The sequence below is a fragment of the Centroberyx affinis genome, unplaced genomic scaffold, assembly GCF_046629955.1.
Source record: "Centroberyx affinis isolate AG114_WGS23_722 - 3 ecotype Tasmania unplaced genomic scaffold, CSIRO-AGI_Caff_v1 ptg003738l_1, whole genome shotgun sequence".
Lineage (NCBI taxonomy): Eukaryota > Metazoa > Chordata > Actinopteri > Beryciformes > Berycidae > Centroberyx > Centroberyx affinis.
The window spans coordinates 834-25,000 of record NW_027281617.1 but is presented as its reverse complement, the minus strand read 5'-3'; the positions used below and the strand labels follow the sequence as shown (position 1 = coordinate 25,000).

General features: G+C 42.1%; 3 protein-coding genes across 8 annotated transcripts in view; 1 reads left to right on the top strand and 2 right to left on the bottom strand.

Moving 5' to 3' along the window:
• Nucleotides 1-11,239, top strand: part of smarcc2 (SWI/SNF related BAF chromatin remodeling complex subunit C2) — a 12,233-nt gene extending 994 nt beyond the window's left edge. Inside the window, exons 3-26 of one of the 4 annotated variants that reach the window (XM_071540865.1) lie at nt 27-112; nt 290-365; nt 848-940; nt 1,173-1,242; nt 1,350-1,419; nt 1,709-1,784; nt 2,867-3,111; nt 3,275-3,399; nt 3,587-3,640; nt 3,793-3,830; nt 3,949-4,079; nt 4,621-4,692; nt 4,844-4,957; nt 5,118-5,271; nt 5,405-5,521; nt 5,617-5,679; nt 5,807-6,065; nt 6,297-6,458; nt 6,652-6,713; nt 6,815-6,938; nt 7,026-7,189; nt 7,294-7,428; nt 7,541-7,904; nt 8,911-11,239. In XM_071540865.1, coding sequence (XP_071396966.1) covers nt 27-112; nt 290-365; nt 848-940; nt 1,173-1,242; nt 1,350-1,419; nt 1,709-1,784; nt 2,867-3,111; nt 3,275-3,399; nt 3,587-3,640; nt 3,793-3,830; nt 3,949-4,079; nt 4,621-4,692; nt 4,844-4,957; nt 5,118-5,271; nt 5,405-5,521; nt 5,617-5,679; nt 5,807-6,065; nt 6,297-6,458; nt 6,652-6,713; nt 6,815-6,938; nt 7,026-7,189; nt 7,294-7,428; nt 7,541-7,904; nt 8,911-8,975 — 2,919 coding nt within the window. In that variant the 3' untranslated portion in view covers nt 8,976-11,239. Of the gene's footprint in view, nt 1-26; nt 113-283; nt 366-847; nt 941-1,172; nt 1,243-1,349; nt 1,420-1,708; nt 1,785-2,866; nt 3,112-3,274; nt 3,400-3,586; nt 3,641-3,792; nt 3,831-3,948; nt 4,080-4,620; nt 4,693-4,843; nt 4,958-5,117; nt 5,272-5,404; nt 5,522-5,616; nt 5,680-5,806; nt 6,066-6,296; nt 6,459-6,651; nt 6,714-6,814; nt 6,939-7,025; nt 7,190-7,293; nt 7,429-7,540; nt 7,905-8,910 lie in introns of all 4 variants that reach the window. The other 3 variants (XM_071540863.1, XM_071540862.1, XM_071540861.1) reach the window with 3 other exon arrangements.
• Nucleotides 11,240-11,870: 631 nt separating this feature from the next.
• myl6 (myosin, light chain 6, alkali, smooth muscle and non-muscle) lies at nt 11,871-18,009 on the bottom strand. 3 transcript variants are annotated; one of them, XR_011696643.1, is made up of 7 exons: nt 17,928-18,009; nt 17,578-17,605; nt 16,038-16,181; nt 14,463-14,636; nt 13,903-13,980; nt 13,553-13,638; nt 11,871-12,385 (listed from the first exon to the last, which is right to left on the bottom strand). XR_011696643.1 is itself a non-coding variant. In XM_071540866.1 (7 exons), exons 1-6 carry the CDS (start codon nt 17,928-17,930, stop codon nt 13,610-13,612), a joined length of 456 nt encoding a protein of 151 aa, XP_071396967.1. In that variant the 5' UTR covers nt 17,931-18,009; the 3' UTR covers nt 11,872-12,385; nt 13,603-13,609. The 3 variants fall into 3 exon arrangements, 2 of the variants coding, with proteins under 2 accessions (XP_071396967.1, XP_071396968.1); XM_071540866.1 differs by having other exon boundaries at nt 11,872-12,385; nt 13,603-13,638; XM_071540867.1 differs by lacking the exon at nt 13,553-13,638 and having other exon boundaries at nt 11,873-12,385.
• A 702-nt stretch (nt 18,010-18,711) lies between these two features.
• tsfm (Ts translation elongation factor, mitochondrial) lies at nt 18,712-22,116 on the bottom strand. The gene is given in 8 exon segments (XM_071540874.1): nt 18,712-18,932; nt 18,935-19,045; nt 19,048-19,263; nt 20,183-20,264; nt 20,941-21,063; nt 21,233-21,361; nt 21,517-21,669; nt 22,011-22,116. Coding segments are annotated over 8 exon segments (924 nt in total). The 5' UTR covers nt 22,059-22,116; the 3' UTR covers nt 18,712-18,870.
• Between the last annotated feature and the right edge of the window lie 2,051 nt (nt 22,117-24,167).

Here is a 24,167-nt window from a genome sequence, read left to right as displayed (position 1 = left end):
GCTGTTGCTTTGTTTTGTGTCTCCAGATGAAGTGTTTCCTGGACTTTAAATCAGGCGGGGCTCTCTGCCACATTCTGGCTGCTGCCTACAAGTTCAAGAGTGACCAAGGATGGTAAGAGCTTCTTTCCAACCGGCTTGATACTGGAGGGGGGATAATCAGGCACTTAGTTGATATGATAGGGAAATGAGTGATAAAGTGTGTAGCTAGCTAGTGTTACAGTATTTAATGGGATACTGGCTATGTTGCCGTTTCGTGTGTAACTCCAGTCTAATTTCCTGGTAGGCGCAGGTTTGACTTCCAGAATCCGTCGAGGATGGACCGCAATGTGGAGATGTTCATGACCATAGAGAAGTCCTTGGTACAGGTGAGTCGGCCTCATGGCTTCTGTTTATTTTTTATTTTCATAATTTATGACCTTGAAAAACACCATACAATTATGACTTTCATTTATCATTCTAATCTTGTGAAAATGAGAAGGGGTGATTTTTTATAGATGTAGAGCTTGGTAATTTGTGTTTGGAGACCTAGGTTCACTCAAAGACAAACTCCTACAATTCATTCCTACAATTGTACTACATTTCCAATTGTAATTGTTATTTTTGGTGGAGGAGGTCCTGAGCACTTAGGCTAGATGATGAATTTTCATTGCATTTGCATTCTTCGAGCTGTGGAGGCACCACAGCTAAATTAATAAAAAGGAAACACAGTGTGGTTCAGAGGTTATATGTTCATGAAGTATCTGAGAGTAGGTCTGCTGCTGTGAGGACAGTCTGAGCCTGACAGTGATAGTGAAGGGCATATCTCAACTTCCCTCATTCACACACCTACTCTGTTTCTCCACTTCAGAACAACTGCTTGACTAGACCTGTGATCTACCTGAGCTCTGACATCGAGCCCAAACTGCTGGGGAAACTGAAAGACATCATCAAAAGACACCAGGTATGTTGTTTTTTTTGTTGTTGTTTTTTTCAAAAGTGATGAACGGTCAGTATCATAGACAGAAACTAAGCCTAGTCCCAGACCTAAAAGTTGTATTTGAGAGCTTAACTGAGATAAAAGTCCTTTTCTTGTAGTAGGCTTAACCCATGTCTCTGAAACTTACCCCAGTTGTGTCGCCCTGGATGAAACAAAGATGTTAAGTGTTATTTTGTATGGACTTTATCTCTTGCAGGGCTCAGTGACTGAGGACAAGGCCTCCGGCTCCCATGTGGTAGTTCCCATTCCCACCAGTCTGGAGGAAGGTGAGGCTTCAATCCTCCTGTTTGTGCCCAGAATGTTGTATTTGTTGTCGTTGATTCTGGTGCACCAGCTAGCTTTGTGTTAATATCCTCTTCTCTCTCTGGTTCAGAGGAGTGGGTGCGTCCTGTGATGAAGAGAGATAAGCAAGTGCTTCTCCACTGGGGCTATTTTCCTGACAGGTTGGTTCTGAGTGGAAGCGCAGTGGCACATCACCAGCAGAAAAACATCAGCACCACATGCCATTTTCAACTTGACTGAAAACAAACTGTTGCCTTTGGCTACTGTAAAACCTTCATACATAGAACTCCCACACTGCCGAGTTTAACTGCTATGTGTACAGTTTCTTGGCCGCTCCATGGCCTGTTTTCTAAAAGCATAAGATGCACATTGCCCTTCCTGTGCTGTTTCAACAAGCCCACACTTGTAATCTCTCCTCTGACCTTTGACCTTGCTCCTCTCACTGTGCAGTTATGACACCTGGATCTCAGCCAGTGAGATAGAGGCTGCTGTGGAGGATCCTCCCAGCCCAGAGAAGCCCAGGAAGGTAATTTGTTTTATGTCTGCTATATTGTTAAAGTCTAGTCCTTTCCCTTGTCTTTGTTGTTTTGTGTCTTTTGTTTGTCTTGCCTATGTGTCTTTTGATCTGTCTAGCCTTTCCTTTTTTGTGCTAAACTTGGCAGTGGATTATGCGGAGTGGAGTTGATAGCTTCCTTGTTTGACGTCATTACTCTTTTCCCATTTGTCCCTCTCTGCAAAAGATCCAAACATCAAGTGCAGTTGCAAATTGGCACTTGGAGCAGCAGAGCTTACTCTGGCACCTCACTGAATCGTAAATTCAGAGCAGTGTCAGAAGTCCTGATTGTGTATTCAGAGCATCACTCGCTTGGGGCGTTCAGAGCATACTAGGACCCAGTAGGAAGAGCAGTGAAGCATTCAAATGTTTACAGCGGTACTCAAACAATATTAAGCCAACTGGCTTAGTTTGGTATCAAGCTTGCTGCCACTCTATAAACACAGTGGAAATAACCTTCCCCCAGACCGCAACTTGTCACAGACTAATGATTTACAAGCTAACTCAGCTACTTAGTCTTTTCTCAATGACTATTAAGTTAATGTGATTGTTCTAAACAAAATTGCCTGTTGTAAAAGACATGTGGCTGTCCATTGGTTCTGTGTAGACATGCTGCTAACAGATTGAACTCACATTCACCAACAAAAATCACTTTAGAATTGTATTTACTTTGACACAGATAATTTAAAAAAATCATTTTTCCCAAACAGATACATTTTATTGTTAATCCAGCAGCCATTAGTTTCCCAAACTCTCTGGTGTGTCAGCCAGTAACCCCACCTTGGGACTAGAAAATACCATGTGTTGCATTCCCAGCAGCATTAGTTCCGCTAGATAAATAGTTCTGCTAAATAGTGCTTTAATTTCATTTTTTGACAACATTCCAATACACAGTGAAATTTAAAAGTTCACCATGAGACTTGAACAAGTGTTACCTGGAAATGCTTCACACTGTTGAGTTGGGGTTGGGTCACACAGGTGGTTGACATGCTGAATGAACATGGTCCATTGTCATATCATGGAAAATGTGTGACATATGTCCTGTTTGTCCACAGGTCCATGCCAAGTGGATCCTAGACCTGGACCAGTATAATGAGTGGATGAATGAGGAGGACTATGAAGTGGGAGAAGGCGGCCCTAAGAGGAAGAGGATCTCAGCCAAGACCCTGACAGATGAGGTGACCACGCCTGACGAGCGGAGGGACAAGAAGCCTGGCAGTGCCAAGAAGAGGAAGCGCTCACCGTCGCCCTCGCCCACCCCTCCGCCCCAGGAGAGCAAGAAGAAGAACACCAAAAAAGGGTCTGTGACCGGCCATGTCCTGATGAGTGATATCACATTACACAGCTGTTGTAGAGTGATGTGTTGCTCTAGATGTTTGTCATAGACCCAGCAAAACCATTGGTATCAGAGATACTGTGCAATATGTTGTGTGTGACGTGTGTGTGTGTGTGTGTGCTGACAGGCCAACAACCCCATACACCAAGTCTAAACGGGGCCAGAGGGAAGAGGAACAGGAGGATCTTACTAAGGATTTGGATGAAGCATCACCTGTACCAGCGACAGAGGAGGGCAACCCAGCTAAGACAAGTAAACGGCACACACTTCCACCTATGTGCAATACATACATGAAAATCCAATCAATTTTGGATAAGCATTAAAATTAACCTCAGTTGTCCTCTTTCAATTATGACACAGTGTTTGTTGTCCATTGCTAACTGAAGAACAGTTTTTGACTGATGTTGCTCTAAAAGCCAGTCTTCCTTTCTCTTTGTAGCGAACACCAAGAAAGACTCTGATTCAACTCCGGTCAAGGGAGGAACAGACATGGGTGAGTTTCTTGAGCAGTTTATTGTTTTACTGTGTTCAATTTGTATTCAGTGTATTTTTCTCAGTATTAAAAGAAAATAGAATATAGTTGAACCAGCCTTTCTAATCTCTTTTATGTCTCTATTTTGTCTCTCTACCCTCTGATTTGGACAGATGAGCAAGAGGATGAGTCCATGGAAACAACAGGAAAGGTAAGGTAAAAGCGGAAAATGTGCAAAATTAGAACGGTAGTCCTCGTTGTCTTGAGGATAGTGACTCTGTATGAATGTACGTGTGTGTGTGTGTGTGTGTGTGTGTGTGTACGAACAGGAGGAGGAGGAAGGCTCTCCGAGTGTGAAGGGTGAACCAGTGAAAGGCTCAGACCTCCATGAGGACAATGTGACAGAGCAGACCCACCACATTATCATACCCAGCTACGCTGCCTGGTTCGACTACAACAGGTACAAAGCAACCACCAGAGGTCCTTGAAAGGGGTTCCCGACAGTCCCCAGCAAAATGACAAATATTGTAATTTCACTATTATTTCCGTCCCTAGAAGAAGCCACAATAAGGGAATGTATGAGGATGACTGGTTTGTTCGTAGATTCCGTTCTCCCCATTCCCCACATACAGTGTAGACAGTTGTGCACAGTAATTCTGTATAAAATCGTATCTTACAACAAAAAAATTCTCAAATAGGATTGTCTGGGATAAAGCCGTCTAATGACAATCTGGTTGTGGTCTGTGACATGAAAAGGTTTGGGAACCCCCTGCTGTAACTAATTACTTTCAGTCCAGCCGAACACAAAAACAGCTGATTTCACTCATTAGCACGCCTTCAACCTAATTGGTGCTGGTCTAGTATTTGGTTGGAATGAAAATTTGCATACTCTTGGTCCTAGATGGCATGTGATAGGGGACCACTGCTCCGGTCCAAAGACAAATCATTCAAATGTACACTTTTGCAATGCATGTTCATATTGTCATCACGTCTTCCCCCAGTGTTCATGCTATTGAGCGCAGAGCCCTCCCAGAGTTCTTCAATGGCAAGAACAAATCCAAAACACCTGAGATGTAAGTATTAATTCATAATATATTAGACATTTATAACAGGCATCAATTCTCTGACATAAGTTTATGCAGTCAGACAAATGCAGTCATTTCATTTTGATTAGTTAGTTTTGACATCTCAGTCATTTTTCTCTCTGCCTCCATCTTCCCCCAGTTACCTGGCCTACAGGAACTTCATGATTGACACGTACCGGCTGAACCCTCAGGAGTACCTCACCTCCACCGCCTGTCGCAGGAACCTGGCAGGAGATGTGTGTGCGATTATGAGGTCAGTGAAAGGTTGAATGTGAATAATACATTGTAACATTGTAATTACACTAGAGCCGTAATTGTCTATATCTGTACAGTTGCTGCTCACAATGGCTGTTTGTTTTGGTCAATGTTTTGTCAATGAGGCTCCCCTTCTCCCTTTGCTTCTTCTCCTGCAGAGTCCATGCATTCCTGGAGCAGTGGGGACTGATCAACTACCAGGTGGACTCTGAGAGCCGGCCCACACCCATGGGTCCCCCACCAACCTCTCATTTCCATGTCCTGGCAGACACTCCGTCCAGCCTGGTGCCCCTACAGCCCAAGGCCTCCCAGGTCCGCACGCACTCATAAACACTCATAGACTCACAGACATACACAAACACACAGACACAGACTCTCTCTCTCACACACACAGAGATATTCTGGACTATTTAATATTTGTCCCATTGTTGTTGTCTCCCTGTAGACCCCAGCTACCCAGCAGATGCTGTCCTTCCCAGATAAGGTGAAGGACAAGCCAGCAGACCTACAGAACTTTGGGCTGCGGACAGACATGTACAGCAAGAAGACTAGCTCTGCAAAGGTATAAGTCCAAGAAGATGAATAAAAGAATGCCTCTACTGCTGTAATTTACAATGATCTATTAATGTAGTGGTGGTGATGTTTTTTTATTTACAGAGCAAGAGCACAGCAAGCTCCATGAGAGAGTGGACAGAACAGGAAACACTACTGCTACTTGAGGTACAACATCCCTCCTCAAAATTGCCAACAAAAAACACAAAGCTCATAAAGCCAGTAATAATAATTGTAAACTTGGAAAATGCATATATGGAAATGTAGATCTAAACGTTGCCCCTGCTGTCCTCAGGGCCTGGAGATGTACAAGGACGACTGGAACAAGGTGTCGGAACATGTGGGCAGCCGCACGCAGGACGAGTGCATCCTGCACTTCCTGCGGCTGCCCATTGAAGACCCCTACCTGGAGGACAGCTCCTCCACCCTGGGCCCTCTGGCCTACCAGCCAGTACCTTTCAGCCAGGCAGGAAACCCCGTCATGAGCACCGTGGCCTTCCTTGCCTCCGTGGTTGACCCTCGAGTGGCCTCAGCCGCAGCCAAGTCTGCTCTGGGTGAGAAGCAGCATATTACTTACTAATTTCCCTACTGTACAGACATCAAATACAGCCGGATAATATTATTCATAGCTAGTACCAATAGCTGAATAGCCATAGTGAAGACGAGTGTGTTCCTACTCAAAGTACAGAATGGACATGAGCTAATAGCCAGTCCTTTGATAAGATAAAGGTGTGATTCAAAAGTTTTCTTCACATTAATAACCTCCGTCTCTCTTTCCCCCTCAGAGGAGTTTTCCCGTATGAAGGAGGAAGTTCCTGCAGCGCTTGTCGAGGCCCATGTGCGGCGGGTGGAGGAGGCAGCGAGGGCCAGCGGCCGACAGGACCCGCTCTATGGCCTGGAGGGTAGTGGCATCGCAGGCACGGGCCTGGAGGAGGGAGAGAAACCTGGTAGGATGGACACACACATATACTGTATGCATACACAAAAAAACACGAGGCATTCAATATTGCAGGAGAGAAAAGAGAGAAAGGTAGAATCCCATAACCAGGCTGGACAGACTGAAAAAGGCAGAGAGAGACAATGATGAGACAGAGAAAGCAAATAATGGGTTCTGACTTGTCTTCTCTCCCTTCCCTCAAGATGAAAACAGTGAGGAAAGTAAGAGCGACAGCCAATCAACGGAAGAGAAGAGGGAGACCAAGGTATGATGTGTGTTTGTTACAATGTGATTGTGTTTCCTTATTGTGATGGTTTCTGCTCATGATCTGCTATGAGCCTCACTATGTTATGTTCAATTCCCTAGCAGGACAACAAAGACGGAGCAATTGAGGAGGAGGAGAAACAGGGAGAGAATGGGAAGAAGGAAGAAGAGAGAGGGAGAGAACCCGAAGGAGAGAGAGAGGCTGAGAAAACAGACTCGGAGATGGGTACGAAAGTTGATGTCTCTCAGCTACAGGAAAAATAGCGTTGTTCGTAAGTTGAAAAAATAACACCTTTTGATCTGTTTCTCTTAGGTGACGGAGAGAAGGAAAAGGATGGAAAGGAGGGAACGGAGGAGGGACAAAGAGAAGGAGAGAGCGAGGGAGAAAGGAAGGCGAAGGTGGAGCGTGATGTGGGAGAGGGGAACCTGGCCACTGCCGCTGCATCCGCCCTAGCTGCTGCTGCTGTCAAAGCCAAGGTATTAATCGCAGTACATCCACTGACTATATCCTCCACCAGTCTCTAGCATTTTTTCTAACCTCGTTTTATCCTTTCTCCCTCTTTCTGCCTGTGTCTTCATAGCACCTGGCTGCAGTGGAAGAGAGGAAAATCAAATCTCTGGTGGCTCTGCTGGTGGAGACCCAGATGAAGAAGCTGGAGATTAAACTGCGACACTTTGAAGAACTGGAAACCATCATGGACAGAGAGAGGGAGGCTGTGAGTGAGGCATTCTGGGGCATGTAGTATCAATAGAGAGTGAACAATTTGATAATGCAGTGTGTGTGCTTATCTTGCAACCTTTAATGTTTCCATGTGTCTTTGTGCATAGTTGGAGTACCAGCGGCAGCAGTTGCTGGCAGACCGTCAGTCTTTCCACATGGAGCAGTTGAAGTATGCTGAGATGAGGGCTCGGCAGCAGCACTTCCAACAAATCCAGCACCAGCAGCACAGCCAGACTGGCGGCCCTCACGCCAATCAGGCTGCCACGGGCTCGCAACCCCAGGCCCTGGCAGCAACTCAGCAAGCTCCCAGCACTCCGGCGCCGCAGCCTGCGCCCAGCCCAGCGCCTCCTGCCGCCTCTGCCCAGCCTCCGGAGTCCCAACCCCCTCCAGGTCCTCACACCTCGCCCCCGGGTCCCCCAGGCCAAACCCCTGCTGCCCACTCCAGCTCCAGCACTACTCCAGCACTCCATGGTGAGTGATGCCTCAGTGCTGCTGAGTTAAAGCACCACAGTTGTTATTTATCTTATGATAAAGGAAGCATTGCAGTGTAATTACTTCCCATGTCATAGCTGTATTTGTTTACTTATTTATTGCTTACTTTTAACCTGCAGTTAACAGTTAACATGCCAGTTGTCGGTGCTACTTTTTTTTTTTTTTTTACAGTCATCTAAAAATAAGCAGTGTGCTTCATACATCAGATATTATTATTACATCAGGCTTAGTAATTTGACCCGACAACCTCACTGCATTTTATGACAGCTAATGTGAAAGTAGGTTAAGTGTGACTCACTGGCTGATCAGATAGCTTAGTGAAACATTTATCATCAACTGCACTCCAACATTTCTTTGATAGTTGTAAAGTGCACACAGTATTGCAACTTCTTGTACAATGTTGTGTTGTAGTAAAAAAGAATACTACATCCAATAAGTGCAATAGCGCAAAACAATATCCAGTTGTGCCATTGTGTTACTGGAGAGCAGAATCACATTTCCATCAAAATATTTGCAATACATGACTTGCATGATTTATTTCTGTTAGTCTATGTGTCAATAGGTGCTTTGCTGTCCATCCTGAATAGACTTGTCATTATTTTGGCTGGTGCTTCGCTCCTCTCTATCTCATGAGCTAAGCAGCATTTACTGTGGCTCTGCCTCTACCTGTAATTCATTGAATAGATAGACTATACAAAATGGCAGAGCTATTCCTTCTCCATTATGCAGGGCAGAACTTTTGTTTTTACATGACTTTAATTAGTCTCATGTAAGATAGTATAGTCATATCTTTTTCACATCAGCCTGCTGCAGGCCTTCACACATTGTTAATTGATGTGACCTCAATTTTTATTCATTGTCCTAAAAAACAGGAATCCACCTGAACACCTCAACCAGAGAAAAGGGTTTATATTCTGTACCAAACAGCTCCAAGTTGTTAAGATGTGTAACATTTTTCTCCTCTTACCTTGTTTTACCATCTCAGAGCCTAGCGCCCCTCTGCCCGGGGAAACACTCCACCCCTCAGCTCCAGTTCCCCCTCCACAGTGAGAGATAGAGAAAGAAATAATGGCTTGGGAATCTGATTGACTCTGACCACTTTGAATCCTGCCTGTATCATCTGAAATGAAGAAGTCATAAACCGAAGGAAGAGAACAAATTGACACTTTCAGTTTTTTTTTTTTGACAGGACAAATGATGTGAGAAAGAAAAAAAAGAAGCATTTCACTTAAGTCAAGCCACCTCTACTTGAATTGTCCGTTGGAAAAGAAATCCCTTCAAATTTAATCTGTACAAGGAAATGCCAATGAAGAACATTGATTTTCATACAGACACCCCCTCTCCCTGTATGCTCTATATGACATAACATCTTGCTTCATTACTTTAACCTTAACACCAGAGATCTGGTAAAATAAGACAGTCTTGCCAGTAAGTTGCCACCCAAGGAAATGAAGAGAAAGCAAAGGACTCATATTGTGTTTTTAGTGTTTTGAACATTCTTCCTTTCATTTTCTTCAGCAGTTTGCCACAGCTTGTGAAGTTACATGCTTAACAATCTTTCCAAGGTACCTACATATTGCCCCCTTGTAGGTACTACTTAAAATATATGGAAGAAAAAAATGCACTTTGAATATGTTTCCCAAGGTCTCATTCAAAGCCTTGAAGCATTAATGGAATTGAACTTAAGCACTTATTGTCCCTTTGTTGTATTAAATAGTTTTTCATACTTAAAAAGTTTGGGAAACTCAATTGGACAGCCATGACATGTTACGTTTTTTTAAAATAATTCTTTTAATTTTTTTTAAATGGCCCACAGGTCAGTCTACAGGGTCTGGCCTGGAGGTCACATGTCTAAAGCCAATGTCTCTCTCTCTCTTTCGAGAGAGAAATGTCTGAAGGGAATGAAAACATTCAAATCAAAAGCCCATTTGAAATTACTTCAAGTCGGTTTGGAAGCAGTTTGAGAATATGTACTGTAAAGTGGATTTTCTGTTACAATACTGTTACAAAAGCATTTGTTTCCTGGGATGTCAGTATGTAAAAGTACTGATAAAGTGTAAAAAGCCCTTGGTGACCCACATGGTTGAGGTCAGTGTCCTGGAAGGACTTTGTTTTCATTTGCTGTTCTGTAATAAGCTCCCTTCTCAACAGACTGATCCGATGCACTTAATATATCAGTAAGGGGCTTCATGTGAGGTCAATTCTGTCTGGTCTGGATGAAGTCAAAGCATCCAGGTTGTAGTTTTGTGAGGAATGTAGTATCGTAAAAAAAAAAAAATGACTGAAGAGGTCTGGAAAAATCATTTTAGCAGTGACCACAGACATGTTTATTCATAATTTGAATCATTTTTGTTAATTGCTAAACCAAAATCTTTTTTATAATCATGTTGATGTCAAGTTTACTCAGTGAGTTTTTGGGGTACATCCAGATGTGGTTGTTTGGGAAATTAGCAGATTTTTAGCAGCTTGTTTTTGCAGGTGCATTTCAAGTTACAGATCGAGGAAGGACAAAGCTGTAAAAGACAAGGGATCTTGCACCTTAAACAGCTGACAAAGGAGAATTTTGTCCTTTTATCTGCAACAGTATCCTCACTTTTTATCCTATCAATTTTTATATTTTTTACTGTCAGGTTTTCCATCTTCTTTCTTTGATATGTCTACATTGTAACTGTATATTATTACCTTTGTAGCCTATATTTACCCTCTCCACTATCGTATGTATGATTCTGACGGGTCTACTTGATCTGTTATGTCTGAGATGTGACTGTGCGCATGTGTGTATGTGAATGCATGCCATTAAGATCCGTAACCCAGATATCCTTCAGTTTCTCAGTGCCATTTGTTTTGTTATTTCTCACGAAGGTTAAAGAATTATGATTGCTCATGTTTTCATTCAAAACTACTTCATTACGCACACGACACATCACGTCAGTGTCCTGAAATATAATCAGATCAGAAGATGAAACTTTACAGTTATGTCCGGCTAGCCAGTATTAGAGACCTCACCACAGTTGTGAGCATAAATGGACTTCTTTTATCTGTGTTATTACTACATTGTGTGGATTTTGTGATATGAAATAAGTGTGTCTGTTCAGTTTCTGTATGTTTTTCACTATGCTGAAGGTAGCAGCAATTGCATTGATTATTATACAGTAGAAATCAATTTTTCCTCAGTAAATCATCACAGTGTTGACAGTTACTCTGGCAGTTTGTATTGAATGGCAAAAACAAAAGATGTTCAGGTTTTACTTACAAAATGTTGGGGGAAAAAAAATAAAGATGTGAAGAGGAGTCATTGTGTAGTGAGTGCTTTGTTGTACTATAACGCACTGCCACACAGCCAGGTGTTCCTGGACAGCCACTGGGTATATTGATCACACACACAGGAAACTAAGGCTAAACCTCATTGCGTGTTACAGCTCATCTACACACCAGAGAGCTTGGATGCATACCTGCTTTACCATTTAAGGAGAAGTGAAAGACAATGAATTATCCATTCAACCCTGTACAATCACTCTCATTGGCTCCATATAAGGTAGTTTAGAGTAACATAGCAGCTCAAAGTTGCACATATTTCTGTCTCTGGCATAACTGTGCTGCATAGTATACTGGTCTTTGTTAAATCAATCGCTAACTCTTGCAATAGTGTTTAGTGATGGAGCATACCATTTCACACAAGACATACATGATGAATACACATTTTGTAATTGGAACAAGGAATGTTTGCGGATTGAAATGAGGAAACAGTAGCCCTGACAGATATGTAGCGATAGAAAATCCATCCAAACTCTGTTCTTTGCATTTATGACTAGAGCCACCATAAAAAAAAAACACAGGCTCACATTTGCTCGCTGCTTGTCAAGATAACCTGACTAACATAAATTCCCCTTTTATGTGAAGTGTTCTCTGATCAACCAATTTCAACACAGACTTGCAAGCTAAAAGAAAACCACTTTTCAGAAACCAGGAATTTTATTCAATACTGTTAAATGTAACATGACAGTACAGTATCCCTTTCATGATTGGTTGGTCAGGAAAAAAAATGCAAATGCGCATTACATTTTGTCTCAGCCAATAAACATGCATTTTCTCCATAAAAAAACATAGCTAGTTGACAACAAGGTTGACACAGGGGTTGAGTGACAAAGAGGGAATGTGTAAAATCATCAAGGGAATGTTATTGCCAATTCTGCCCACAAGACTGGCATGACACCATGCACCTCTATGTGGTGGAATAATGTTTGGAAATGAAATGAAAGGGTTTCTTCAACCCAGACACAGAAAAGGCACTTTTGAAATAAAATAAAGATGTCAAAAGAAAGAAACACAGGACTTGCTGGGGGCACGGTGACATGGTTAGGAGGGCAAGACAAACATAATACAAAAATATTTAGGAATAAAATTAAAGCTGGAAGTGTGTTTTTGAAATCTTCAACCACTCATCACCATCCGGACAAGTTCTGAGAGACAAAAGAGATAAAAAAAGATCATCAGAACATCAGCATTAGGTCTGGAACATGTCAGATGAAAGCAAGAACAAACTCAATATACAGCATCTGCCAGAAGGGCTACAAGCTCTGTCCTAGCCAGCCATGACAGCCAAAAGGACTTCCCAAGCCCCAGAACCTGGAAAGAATTAGAATCAGCAACACTACTCCTTATTTGGGCTGATCTACAACATAAAAAATAAGGGGAAGAGGAAGGAGAGGAGAATAGGAGGTCAGAGATCTGGAGAGAGCCAAAGAACAACATCAAAAAACATTTAGAACAAAATCTGAAGATCTAGCGTGTCTACAGAGCCAGCAGCAGTGTCCATGGGAGGGAGGCTGAAGAAGAGCAATCAAGCTATCATCTGCAAGTCTTCACTACTGTTGCGAATAGTAGAAAACAAGACGAAAAAGAAATATTTTCATAGTGAAAAGCCCAGTCATATCTCATCTATACATTCAGAGTTGAACAGCTGCCCTTTTACACCCTGGAGCAGCGCACCTCGTTCCTGGGATGCCCTCATCTTTTCAAAGCCACTGTTTTTGGGGATCAGTGGAGCCACCTAGAAACATGCAGGGATGCTACATGCAGGCTACAGCCAGGGGAGGTAAGGATGCACTGCAGGAGAGAAAGGTTAAAGTAGACAGACTCAAACCATTCAATCACAGGATCCCAGCAGCCTCAGAGAACACCATCACTGCACCGAGGCCACAGAGGAAGCTACATCTATTGTTTTTAGAATAGTAACTCTTGCGACTGATTTCTTCCTATGAATTTGCACAGCCAAGATCGAAAATTCTAATTATCGTTGTATTTACTTTTTAGTCATTTACCCGACACTTAATCACTTAAATCCACTTAATCCAGACTGATTTGGTGAGCAGGTAAGGGTTCAGTGTCTTGCTCAAGGAGACTTTGGCTGGTGGACACATGGCTGTTGTCAGGACTGAACCCAAGACCATCCGGTTATGGGACAGTAACTACAACAACCAGGCTCCACTGCCGCCGTGTATTAAGAGGAGTAGAAGTCGTCTCATTTTATAAAGGATTGTCTACACGAGATAAGAGGTGGCCCCTGTGCAGTGGTGGGTTTCTGAGCTGGTTTCCCCCGACCTCCAGGTGGCGAGGTGAGGCCCTACCACTGGGCTAGGAGCAGACAGTGGGGAGGGCTTTAGGGATTTGCTCGTACCCTCTGCTCAACCGGACATGATGTGGCGGACAAAGGCTGTGGGACAGGAACACTGCGTCAGTGAGCGTGTGACACACAGAGACAATGACTCAACCTCACCTGAGACAGACCCGAGTCACAGACAAGGCTAACACTCATACACATATAAAGCTGGGGCTTCTTTGATAAGAATGAACACGTTCTCATTCAATACACTCATACATTTCATACGGTACATTGTCGAGTATTTGATACAATTTGGCTTTGCTGTTTAAATGCTGTACGTTTGAGTCCGTCTTTCCACATCCTATACGGCTTTACCTTCATAGTTGATGCAGCCGTTGGCGTCTTCGTGTCCTGCTAAAAGAGTCTCCACCTCCTCTTCTGTCATTTTCTCACCTGCAGTGCAAAGAAGAATCAGTAAGCATTTTCTAAAGGATGCATATCAAAAAAAGTGTTGGGGACTCTTTATAAACAGAGGAGATAGATAGGACAAGGGCTCTCAACTTGTCCGCATTTGTCTTGACAAGGCTAATGGCTTGAGGTAATTTTGCATACAGTCTCAAGCATGACATGTTTTTCTGTTGTGTTTTGGCTATTTAACAGAAATAACAAGAAAAGCATTTGTTTTTAATGCAATTCAATGGAGAAATGCTGGACTGTTCCCTAATCTTTCCCCCAGCACAGGGTGTGGTCAAAAGTATTTCCACCTTGTAATGTGAAGCAGCGCTCATCTATTGTGTTTCACGGTTGGGAACTGATTAATGATGACACTCCTAATCGTAGACCTTTGGTACTAAACAGACAGGTCAGATGTGTTATTAGATAAGGGCTAGTGACAAATCCTCCTCTCTGTGCTTTGAAGGTATATGAGGCCTTACCTAGTGTGGTGAGGACGTGACGTAGCTCCGCTCCCATCACTGTGCCATTCCCCTCCTTGTCAAAAACACGCAGTCCCTCTACAAAATCCTCAAAGGAGCCCTGGTCCTTGTTCTTAGCGATGGCCTGAAGCATGGGCAGGAACTGTTCAAAATCCAGCATCTTGTGGTTCATCTCTGGAGACGAATTAATGACAAGTTAGCACATTTGCATCATGTCACTATCATATTTATCATGTCATATTTACTTGAAACTCCAGTAGAACTGTAATGAAATGGGACACATTTGTTTGGAGGTCACAAGACATATGCCTTTGGAATAACTGAGAAATATGGAAGAAGAAGAAGGTTTTTAAAAGCTAAACAAGAAGATACTTTCATTTGAATTCCTGAACTGCCAAGAGGAAATTAGTTGCTTGTGTGAAAATCTGAACAGCCTGCACAAATACTTGTCTTTACTATGGACGGCCCTGAATCTGAACATCATATTCAGAAAAGCACAAATGTGTTTCATACAAATATTTGTCGCTGAAGAATTTGTTCAAAGTTATATTATTTTTAACATTTTCAACAGTACTACAATAGTGGAGAAATCACAATCGACATGAAAATAACGACTTGTCTTTCTCAACTAACGTCAGATCAGAGCGGGGCAGGATTTCCCTATGTTCATCAGGTGCTACTACAGACACAGAATCACACAGAGAGGTGCTTCCCCAATATACACAGCCTCTTTGTGCACTTTTTGTTTGCTACATAATCTAAGTGTCTAATTATTTTAGCACTGGTAAAGGCAATTTGCACAGTTGCATTGCTTCTTCTTTTCCCAGCAGGTCTGCTCCTTTGCTCTGCTGAATAATGTAAAGTTGGCGAATAAGGATTAGTCTGATTAATCTGAGAACTATCAAGCATAATGGGAAAAAGGATTCAACATAGCAGCTTGATTCTGGATCAAGTTTTGTTCCCTGAACTGAGCACCCTTTAGACGGTCCTTTTGAAAATAGTTTTTACTGTATGATTGAAGTGCCAGCACCTCACTATAAACATACCTATCCAACACTGTCGAGGGAAATACTGAGTTGCAATGCCTGTTAGGCTGTTTTATCACACTGCAGGGTCAAGAGCTTGTTTGACAGGGAGACAAGCTGAGGGAATATCCAACTGTGCTCTAGTATTGTTGGCTATCTACTCTTCCACATTTCACTGGTTGAACAGATACAAATACAAGCAGTAGCACATCTGCACACCCCTACTATCTCCTTTAGTGAAGTAATTAACAAGTAAGAACAGGACAGGACTTGTTGGGGGAATAGACCCACAAGGCGCTTAAGGGTTATCACTGATAAGAAAAATGCTTTGCATGCCTTTATTTGTACCCCTTAACTCTATGCTTGACGTAATAGGCCAAACATCGGCAAACCACTTCACATACTGATTCTCTGAGGCTGAAGTCAATATGATTGAACACTGAAGACAGCCAACCTAAATGTTAATCCAAGCAATGATAACGCAGTTGGTCGAGTTTGTCTGGTGAAGTAGTATGACTAGTGTGCCAGAGAAGCTTGCCATGGGACTTACCTTCTGATTTGGGGTTCCCCAGGACCTTGAGCACCTCAGCGTTGACAGGGTTCTGGCCAAGGGCCCGCATGACATCGCCACACTGGCTGTAGCTGATCTTCCCATCGCCTGTCCGGTCAAACAAAAGGAACGCCTCCTTGAACTCTGATAGGAGAACACACAGCGGAGATTCTCAAATACAGTGCATGAGAACAGGATCACTCAAATTTACACACAAACCATAGAGAAACAAGCAAATACATATCAGTGTTTCCTTTACATTTATTTACCTGCGGTTTATTTACCCCACAGCTACAAAAATTTACATACAATGAAAATGAATCATCTGGCCTTTTTGCCCTTCCCACCACCACCTCCCCCAAAATAACAAATACAATTGCAATTCCATAACAATGTCCACGTATCCCATAATATATCCAAATAAGAGCCACTGGACACCTACTGGAACTTATGTTGGAATGGGCCCAGGACCTGACTCAAATTAACTCACATCAACAAAAAGCAATCTGCAGGAAACACTGAAATATACTGTATTTTGTTATTAAAACACACCGAGCCAAGACCAAACATAATTCATACACTTGAATATTACAGTTAATTCGGTTAGTGTTTTTGAAGGGAGCATTGCGGGCCACAGTTACGGTTCTCTGTCTCTGGTCGCTGGAATGCAGCTCGTCACCTAGCGACGGCCACACACAACTACAGCAAGCCGCTCATTTTCCCATATATGGCATCCAAAGCGCCTCGCTCGTGCAGTCACCCTCCTCTTAACAAACACGGCTAAAAGAAATGTCTCCACCACTCCTAAAAAGGCCTCTGTCATGTGAAACAAAGCAAGTGATACAAGACAGCTGCTATCCTAAATCAATTTCTCTATCTGCTACTGTTCAGTGAGTGCCAAAAGCAAATAGCTTGAATCACTGGCGCTGGGGAAACTATGTTTTGTGCCACGCCTTTAGACCAGAGAACAGAAGTGCCATATAACAATCTTCACCAAACACGGCTATGGCCTTCCAAAATCTCAACTTATTGGTAAAATGGCTGATTCACAATTAAATTCAGTTTTACAGTGTATCGTCTAGTCTGATATATACAACCTGCCTCTCGATCATCAAATTATTGCCGAAATACCCATTATGTTAAAACACTGAATGTCACAAAACATTAGCAATGCATGACTAAATCCAAATTACTTCTTGGTTTCGTGCAACATTCAGTGGCACGAATCACACATCTGAATGATTTCGGTAAGTATGTTTCCAGTGAGTCGTGACAAGCAGAGTGAACCTCGTAACGTTAGGGAATGTTTAGCGTTAACGTTAGCTCACTGTTTCACTGTACCTGATGGGATCCAGTGGTTTCCTGAAACCAGAGTCCAGCAACGGGGTCACAACAACGGATGCATAAAGCCATTTGAAAAGAATATCTACGACGATGTGTTTGGACACGGCAAATGTCCAATGTGCATTTTGCCGATATCAAAACTCACTAAACCTTAAAAGAAGGCGACCCCCATAAGTAAAAACATATTTGCACTCACCGATGATCTGGTCCTCTGAGAAGTCAGACTGGTTGAGGTAGTGTTAACGTAGAGGGAGCAGATGAAAGTAAATGAAAAACAAGACATTCTTGTTAGTCTGATTATCAAATACGTAATCCTCAACCAACGTTAACGCTACAGTTTAGCTAAGGATTATGGCTAAAAGGTTAACGTTAGCACTGGCGGCAGTAGAGGAGCGTTAGGGCCAAGATTAGCCGGGCAGCTAGCTAGGTCAGACGTTTTCAAAATATTCAAATGAGGATGCAAGCCATTATAAATTACTGTGAATCTATCAATCGCATTTCGACGACAGTAGAATGGACTTAGGACAGTTAAATGTTTCAGCTTACCATGTCTGTGTTTTCTCGGTTGAAGACAGGCGGAGATCTTTGGTCTGACTGGTCTCTGTGATGAGAGCTAGCCTTGGTACACCCCTGGTGACGCAATCATTATGTGTACTACAAGAGCCAATCACATCCTTCGTCAGTTACGTTTCGCTGTCATACAAAAACCTCGGAAATCCAATTTTGTTGATTTTAATGCTTCTACAGTCCAGTCCATGGCCCTGGGCTTGTTGTGACACCATTTCAAAAGCCATTAGATAAACTCTAAAATATATTTAGTCAAGCTACAATCTAATTGTCTTATTTTTAGTTCCTCTAGGGTTGATTTTATGGAGATACAAGGTTATCATCCGAGCAGCGGTTTTCTGAGTGAGTTCGATTTGACCTCCATGAAATGCTTTGGCTTCACAAACTGGAAAACTAAATTGGATGGTATCAACTTCACCTTATAATTGTAATTAAAAATCACACATTCCTATTAAGTGGTATAAAAAAGCCTATAAGGAATTAAATCCATATCATATAATGTGCATATGAAAACAGTTTGACAGTAGGAACAACAGCAATTCAAAAGACTCATACAAAGCATAATGCATTGATTTAACAAGACACATGTTTGTCTTGTCAAAATGAGTTAAGTGAACCTAAGTACATTAAGTACATTGATTTAGAAAATAGGGTGAAGCATACAGTATATAACAGCAAGTCAGACTGAGATTTACAACTGAATGCATTTTATTGTTGGATAGTCATTTCATCACACAACATGAGTGTGTCTGTAGGCATTACATATTCTGCTTACAAATTCATGATGACACTATGGGACTGCCTGAAAGCTTGAGACTGAATGGGTAGGTTCATTTCATTCTATGAAGTAAAGACACAATAAATGAAAATAAATGAATAAATGAAATAAAGAAATCACTATAAATACACAATTTCCCTCCTTTCATTCTGCCCCTTCGCTGGCTGTCTCGCCACACTGAAATCGGACAAAGTCCAGCACTCGGCCTCTTGACCCCTGAGGAACTGTGCCACTGTCCTGCTGGGGTCTGGCAGGAAGGTCTGAGGCAGCAGGCGTGTCTCACTGTCGCCGCAGGGCAGGTCATCCATGTTGCCCAGGACAGAGGTGCTTCTCCCACTATATGCTGTCCCAGCTTGCGTCCCAAAGCCTCCTGAGCCTCCTCCTTTCCACCCTGGAATACCACCAGGGCACCGTACCGCCCCATGGCCATGTCAGTCTGGCCGGCCACACCGCCGTGTACATACGAGCCGATGTGCCACTCAGCAGGGACACCCACTGTCACTGCCCGCTTCACTGACATGTTCTCACCGAGACGACCTGACAGGGAAAAGGGAAGACGTTACATCGCTGAAATTGTGCAATCATATTGACATCAATACAACACATTTCATTCCTCAGGTGGTACAGAATACTGCAATATTGGGTAAATGATCTAAAGCTCTTTGTAGATCTAAATATCTTTTTTTGCTGTAGAGCTACCAAATTTGTCAAATGCAAATTATATGAATTAAAAAGTGTAATGTCAGCTTTTATTTTTGGCCTCTATGTTGAACAATGTTAGAATGTCAGTAATAGCCACTGTTAATAATACTACTACTATGTATAATAATAATAATAATCATAATTCTAATTTCAACAATCAATCATCTATCATTAAGGCAAGACTTGTGCTGCTAACTTCATTAACATCCATATCTCCATACTCCCCGCAGAATAATTAACAATACTACTACAGCATAAAGAGAGTGAACATAAATGATCAGTTAAATGCAAGTCTATAAAACCAAGTCTCCAGTTTTAATTGCAGTTAATATCCCCAGGTACATGTGAGCCTAAGTACCCACAACTTAAAGTTGATAAACATCATGCAGAATTAGTATTTGATCACAAAGCCCCATTTCAAGAATCACAAGATTGTGTGACCAATTTACCAATACACAAGATGGGATGTAACAATCCCTTGTGCCATAGTGAGGGATTGGGGGAAAAAAATCAAAAGTCCGATGATGTGGGTGGGCTAAAAACTTTAAAAATGTTACCAAGAATCAACAAGACTTTTGCTCACATTATGTTGATCTGTCCAAATGCTTATCTGTAACTGGAGAGTGCAAAAAATGCAAAAAAAATGCTCCAAAACAAAAGCTGACAATTTCTACTTAAGCTTCATACTGTATGTATCTTCGGATGCAAGCTATAAAAGGAGTCTTAAGCAAAATAAATAAATGTTTTTACTGACCTATTGTGAAGGCCACCTGGTCAGCCAGTGAAGCTCCTTCGCCCACACTAAGTTTAGTTAACTCATCACCTGCCAGCAAACTCTGAGAACAAGAAAATTCAGCACATTAGAGACGTCAAAGTGGTGCAAAGGAAACGGGGCTGATGCATACTGATGTCCTAGCTGAATGGCGTTGCCAAATGTTGCACAGTGTTAGACATCTTGCATTCTTTTCTGTCAGCATAAACTTATGCTGCGTTCCAGAGATGCTGGAAAGTCGGAAAGTCAGAAATTCCAACTTCCTACAAGGAAAATGCAACAATTTTCTGAGATGCAGTTATGTGACGTCACTTCAGTGTGGCGGCATACATTGTAAACACTACATAGTTACTACACATTACTTTTAACGTGTTTATAATCCTCAAAATACACTTCAATTTTCAGAATTACATGACTTTAATTCCATCAAAGCACCTGTGTGGTAAATGGTTAAACATATAAATTTGAGATGTAAAGTTGCACTTACAGTTCCTAACATTCTATGCTTACTAGCTTGCTAATGTTGCCAAACACCGCTGACATTACATTAGCTTTTGTATGGAGAACAGTATTTTATATTTTAAGTATGCATCCTTGTCTTTTTCCCTGTTTTTTTCCATTCTGGACCACTGGAAGGCACAGAGGTCGTAATTACGACCTAGCAGCTGGTAATTTCTGACTTTGAATGCAACGCAGCATTAGCCCCAATACAACCCTTTTCCTGAGTGTTAGGTCCTCACCTTCACATATCCTGTCTTGCCTTGGGTTTTATTCTGGTGTTGAGCCAGGGTGGCAAATGCCACATCCTTCACCAGCTGTTGGAACTTGTCATTACGGGCAACAAAGTCGGTCTCACAGTTAACCTGAATCACACAGACAGTACGAAAGACAAGAAGCGCTGCTGAATGCTGAATCTATCTGCCCACTTTAGAATGGAGAATCAAACAGGATTGGAGGGAAAAACCTGAAATGATAAAGCTGGGAATGAGTGTCAGACCACCACAAAGAGGCAGTCTTGATCAATGGGCTTACCTCCACCATAACTGCAGCTTTATCGCCCACAAACAGACCGATCAGTCCCTCTTTGGCTTTTCGACCCTCCAGCTTGTTTGCTTTGCTCCAGCCTTCCTTCTGGGCCTGCTCATGTAACCAGGACTCTGCCTGACAGTTTGGTAGAGAAAATTACATCAATCACATCTCCACCAAGTGTGTGCAAGCTTTATGGTTTTCAGGAACCGTAATAAAAAGATATTGACTCAGTTGTTGTAGTAGGTACTGTAGACTGTGTGCAAAAAAGGGTAGAGGGGGAGGGTTACCTGTGTCATGTCATTATCAAACTTCTCCAGTGCTTTCTTGCAGTTGATGAAGGTGTAGCCAGTGCTTTTCCTAAGCTTCATCAGGAGGGCTTTCTCAGCAGCCAGAAGCTGACAGCCTGTGTGTAAGGACTGCACATGCTGGCAGATGCTGACCTGAGGGTGACATCAGTTGGACAGTGTAATGTGTTAATTCAAAAGGCTGCTGCACCAGGTTTCCTGTCTGTAGACTGTCAGAAAACGTACCATATCTTTTTTAGCACCTAATGCTATTAGCATGCAATACATTTGATAAAGAGTCTCAGTATCTACATGACATTACTCAACATGACTGACTCATAACTCATTGACTTTGTAACAACCTGTCCCAATGGCAGTTCAACTACATCTTGGTAGTATGAAACGCTAGCAGTAAACTAAAGCAAATCATCTCACGACAGCTCAAACTCTTGGTAAAATAAAAAACGTGTAACTCAGTGTTAGGTTTATTTTCCCACCTTTGAGACTTCTGTTCTAATGGCTCTGAAAACGAAGGTTAACGACATCCTAAATCCTTGTAGAAATCAAGACTATCTTATGAAAGCCCAAGTCGGAATGTCATTGACATCCACGCTGTGTAAGGCAACGGAGTAGGGCCAAAAATATCAAAGTGTTTGTTTTTGCTCAGCGCCCTCTGGAGTACGGGAGTATATTTGCATATGTGAAGCCACCAGAGAGAAACTGCTCTCATCGACGATTTTAGGTCTTTCCATTTACCGAGAGGCGATATATGTTATTCTTCTGGAGCAAAAGAGTTCACTTCAGTAGGCTATTTGTGATCATGAAAAACTATTCCCAAAGACTCTGGGACTCCAATGGACTGTCATCAAGATTTAATATCTGGTATTGCTCAAATGACAATCAATGGGATAGTACCAGCAGAGACATTTGAACTGCATAAATTATCCAACAAAAATGGAGTTTTTGATAAATGATTTAAAAAAAAAAGTATTTGCAAGGCATAATTTGAAATTAAATACAGTTCCTCGAATTTAAATGTGATTGTTATTGAATTTAACTTTTAGCTATAATGTCATATTTAATTTTCCCAATTCAAATTCAATTTTCTCAATTCAGATTCAGCTTTCTGAGAAACACATCTTGGTACTGGAGCCCTGGAGGAGACGACCGCCTTCCTGTCATCGCTCAGGGAATAAAAGTCCCTTGTGCTTGGATGTGTTTCTCAGTGATACAGTGATAACCCATTTGAACCTGAAAATGTACCCATAACCAATTTGAATACTGCTTGATGGTCTTCCACCTCTTCCATCTTTTCTAATTCATTCTCAGTGGAACTTGACATGAGTGTGATTTGGGGCCAAGAAGACAAACTCTCCCCTACCATTAATGGCTACAGGGAACTATAGTGACTATACAGTATAGGCTTACTGGTCTAGCGTGAAGCATAGGAAAAACATCTTGAATTAAAGAATGGAACAGTCACAATTATGCTAATGATATGAGATATTGTTCCCATTGACAGAAAGAAAAGACTGCAACCATACTTTTCTTGTTTTAGTGCATCTTTTATCAGAAAAGCATCTCTCTCTCTCTCTCTCTCTCTCTCTCTCTCTCTCTCTCTCTCTCTCTCTCTATATATATATATATATATATCACCAATCACCTCCCAGACTCTCCCCTGCCAGCGAGCTGTCCCTCATTTGTGTAATTAGTCTGTGTGTATATCTTGTCTTTGTTCCTTGTAGTCCTTGCGAGTTTGTTGTCTTTTGTTACCTGTTGTGTTTAGCTGTGTTACCTGTTTTACCCTGTGTTTCATGTGGAAATCTCCTGCCTTGTCGCCGGCCAGGTTTGGTTTTTGTTTTGCCTTTTGCCTGTCGGCCTGTTTTGTTTTTTTCCCTTTTTGGATCGTCTGCCTTTTTGTTCCTCTGCATTACTTCAGCTATTAAAGTTCTACTGTTATCAAGTTCTGTCTCTGCCGGTCTTGCATTTGGGTCCTATTCTCTGCTCCCTAGATCTAGATAGATGACACTTTATACCTTAAACGTGACTGACACATCATGCAACTGTACAAGAACACTGCATCCATCCCAGTCATTTGGCACGTGCCAGTGAGGAGGACGTCCCGCAGATGGCATGTGGACTCAGCATGATCAGGGACCCTGAGACAGGTAAGCTATTCTGGGTGAGCTGCCTCGTACAAACCCTGTGAAACAGAGCAGCTGGACACTCTGGCAGGAGGAGTGAGAAATAATCTTCAAAGGCAATACAACACTACCACAAACAACCTATTTTTATTAGACTTATAGCCTTCAAACGCAGTGGGCTGCAAGAAAGAATTTTTCTTTTTTTTTTTCACATGTATAACTTCTAAAGTATGTGATGGAACTAGAAGTTAACCAAACTACAAGACAACAACAGACATTAAAGTAACTGTGAAACAGGTGTGCAATTTCACGGAGTGTGTGTGTGTGTGGTTATTGTTTTGGTTATTAACCCCTGTTCATTCCTTTTATATTGAAATTCCCACTTTCCACACGTTTGGGAATGCCATAGTTCTCCTTGCATCAGACGTAGATTAACTCTTAACAAATAGCTTTAAGAGGGACTTTCCTCACATCATATTAGATAGATACTTTTATTTGTCCCCATGGGGA

What these genes read in the sequence shown, in the direction of transcription:
- myl6 (XM_071540866.1), bottom strand. An exon ending in GGGGAACCCCAAATCAGAAG is followed by an intron (nt 14,637 to 16,037) that starts GTAAGTCCCATG and finishes ATTCGTCTCCAG; the next exon opens with AGATGAACCACAAGATGCTG. An exon ending in CGGCTGCATCAACTATGAAG is followed by an intron (nt 13,639 to 13,902) that starts GTAAAGCCGTAT and finishes CCTGTCCCACAG; the next exon opens with CCTTTGTCCGCCACATCATG.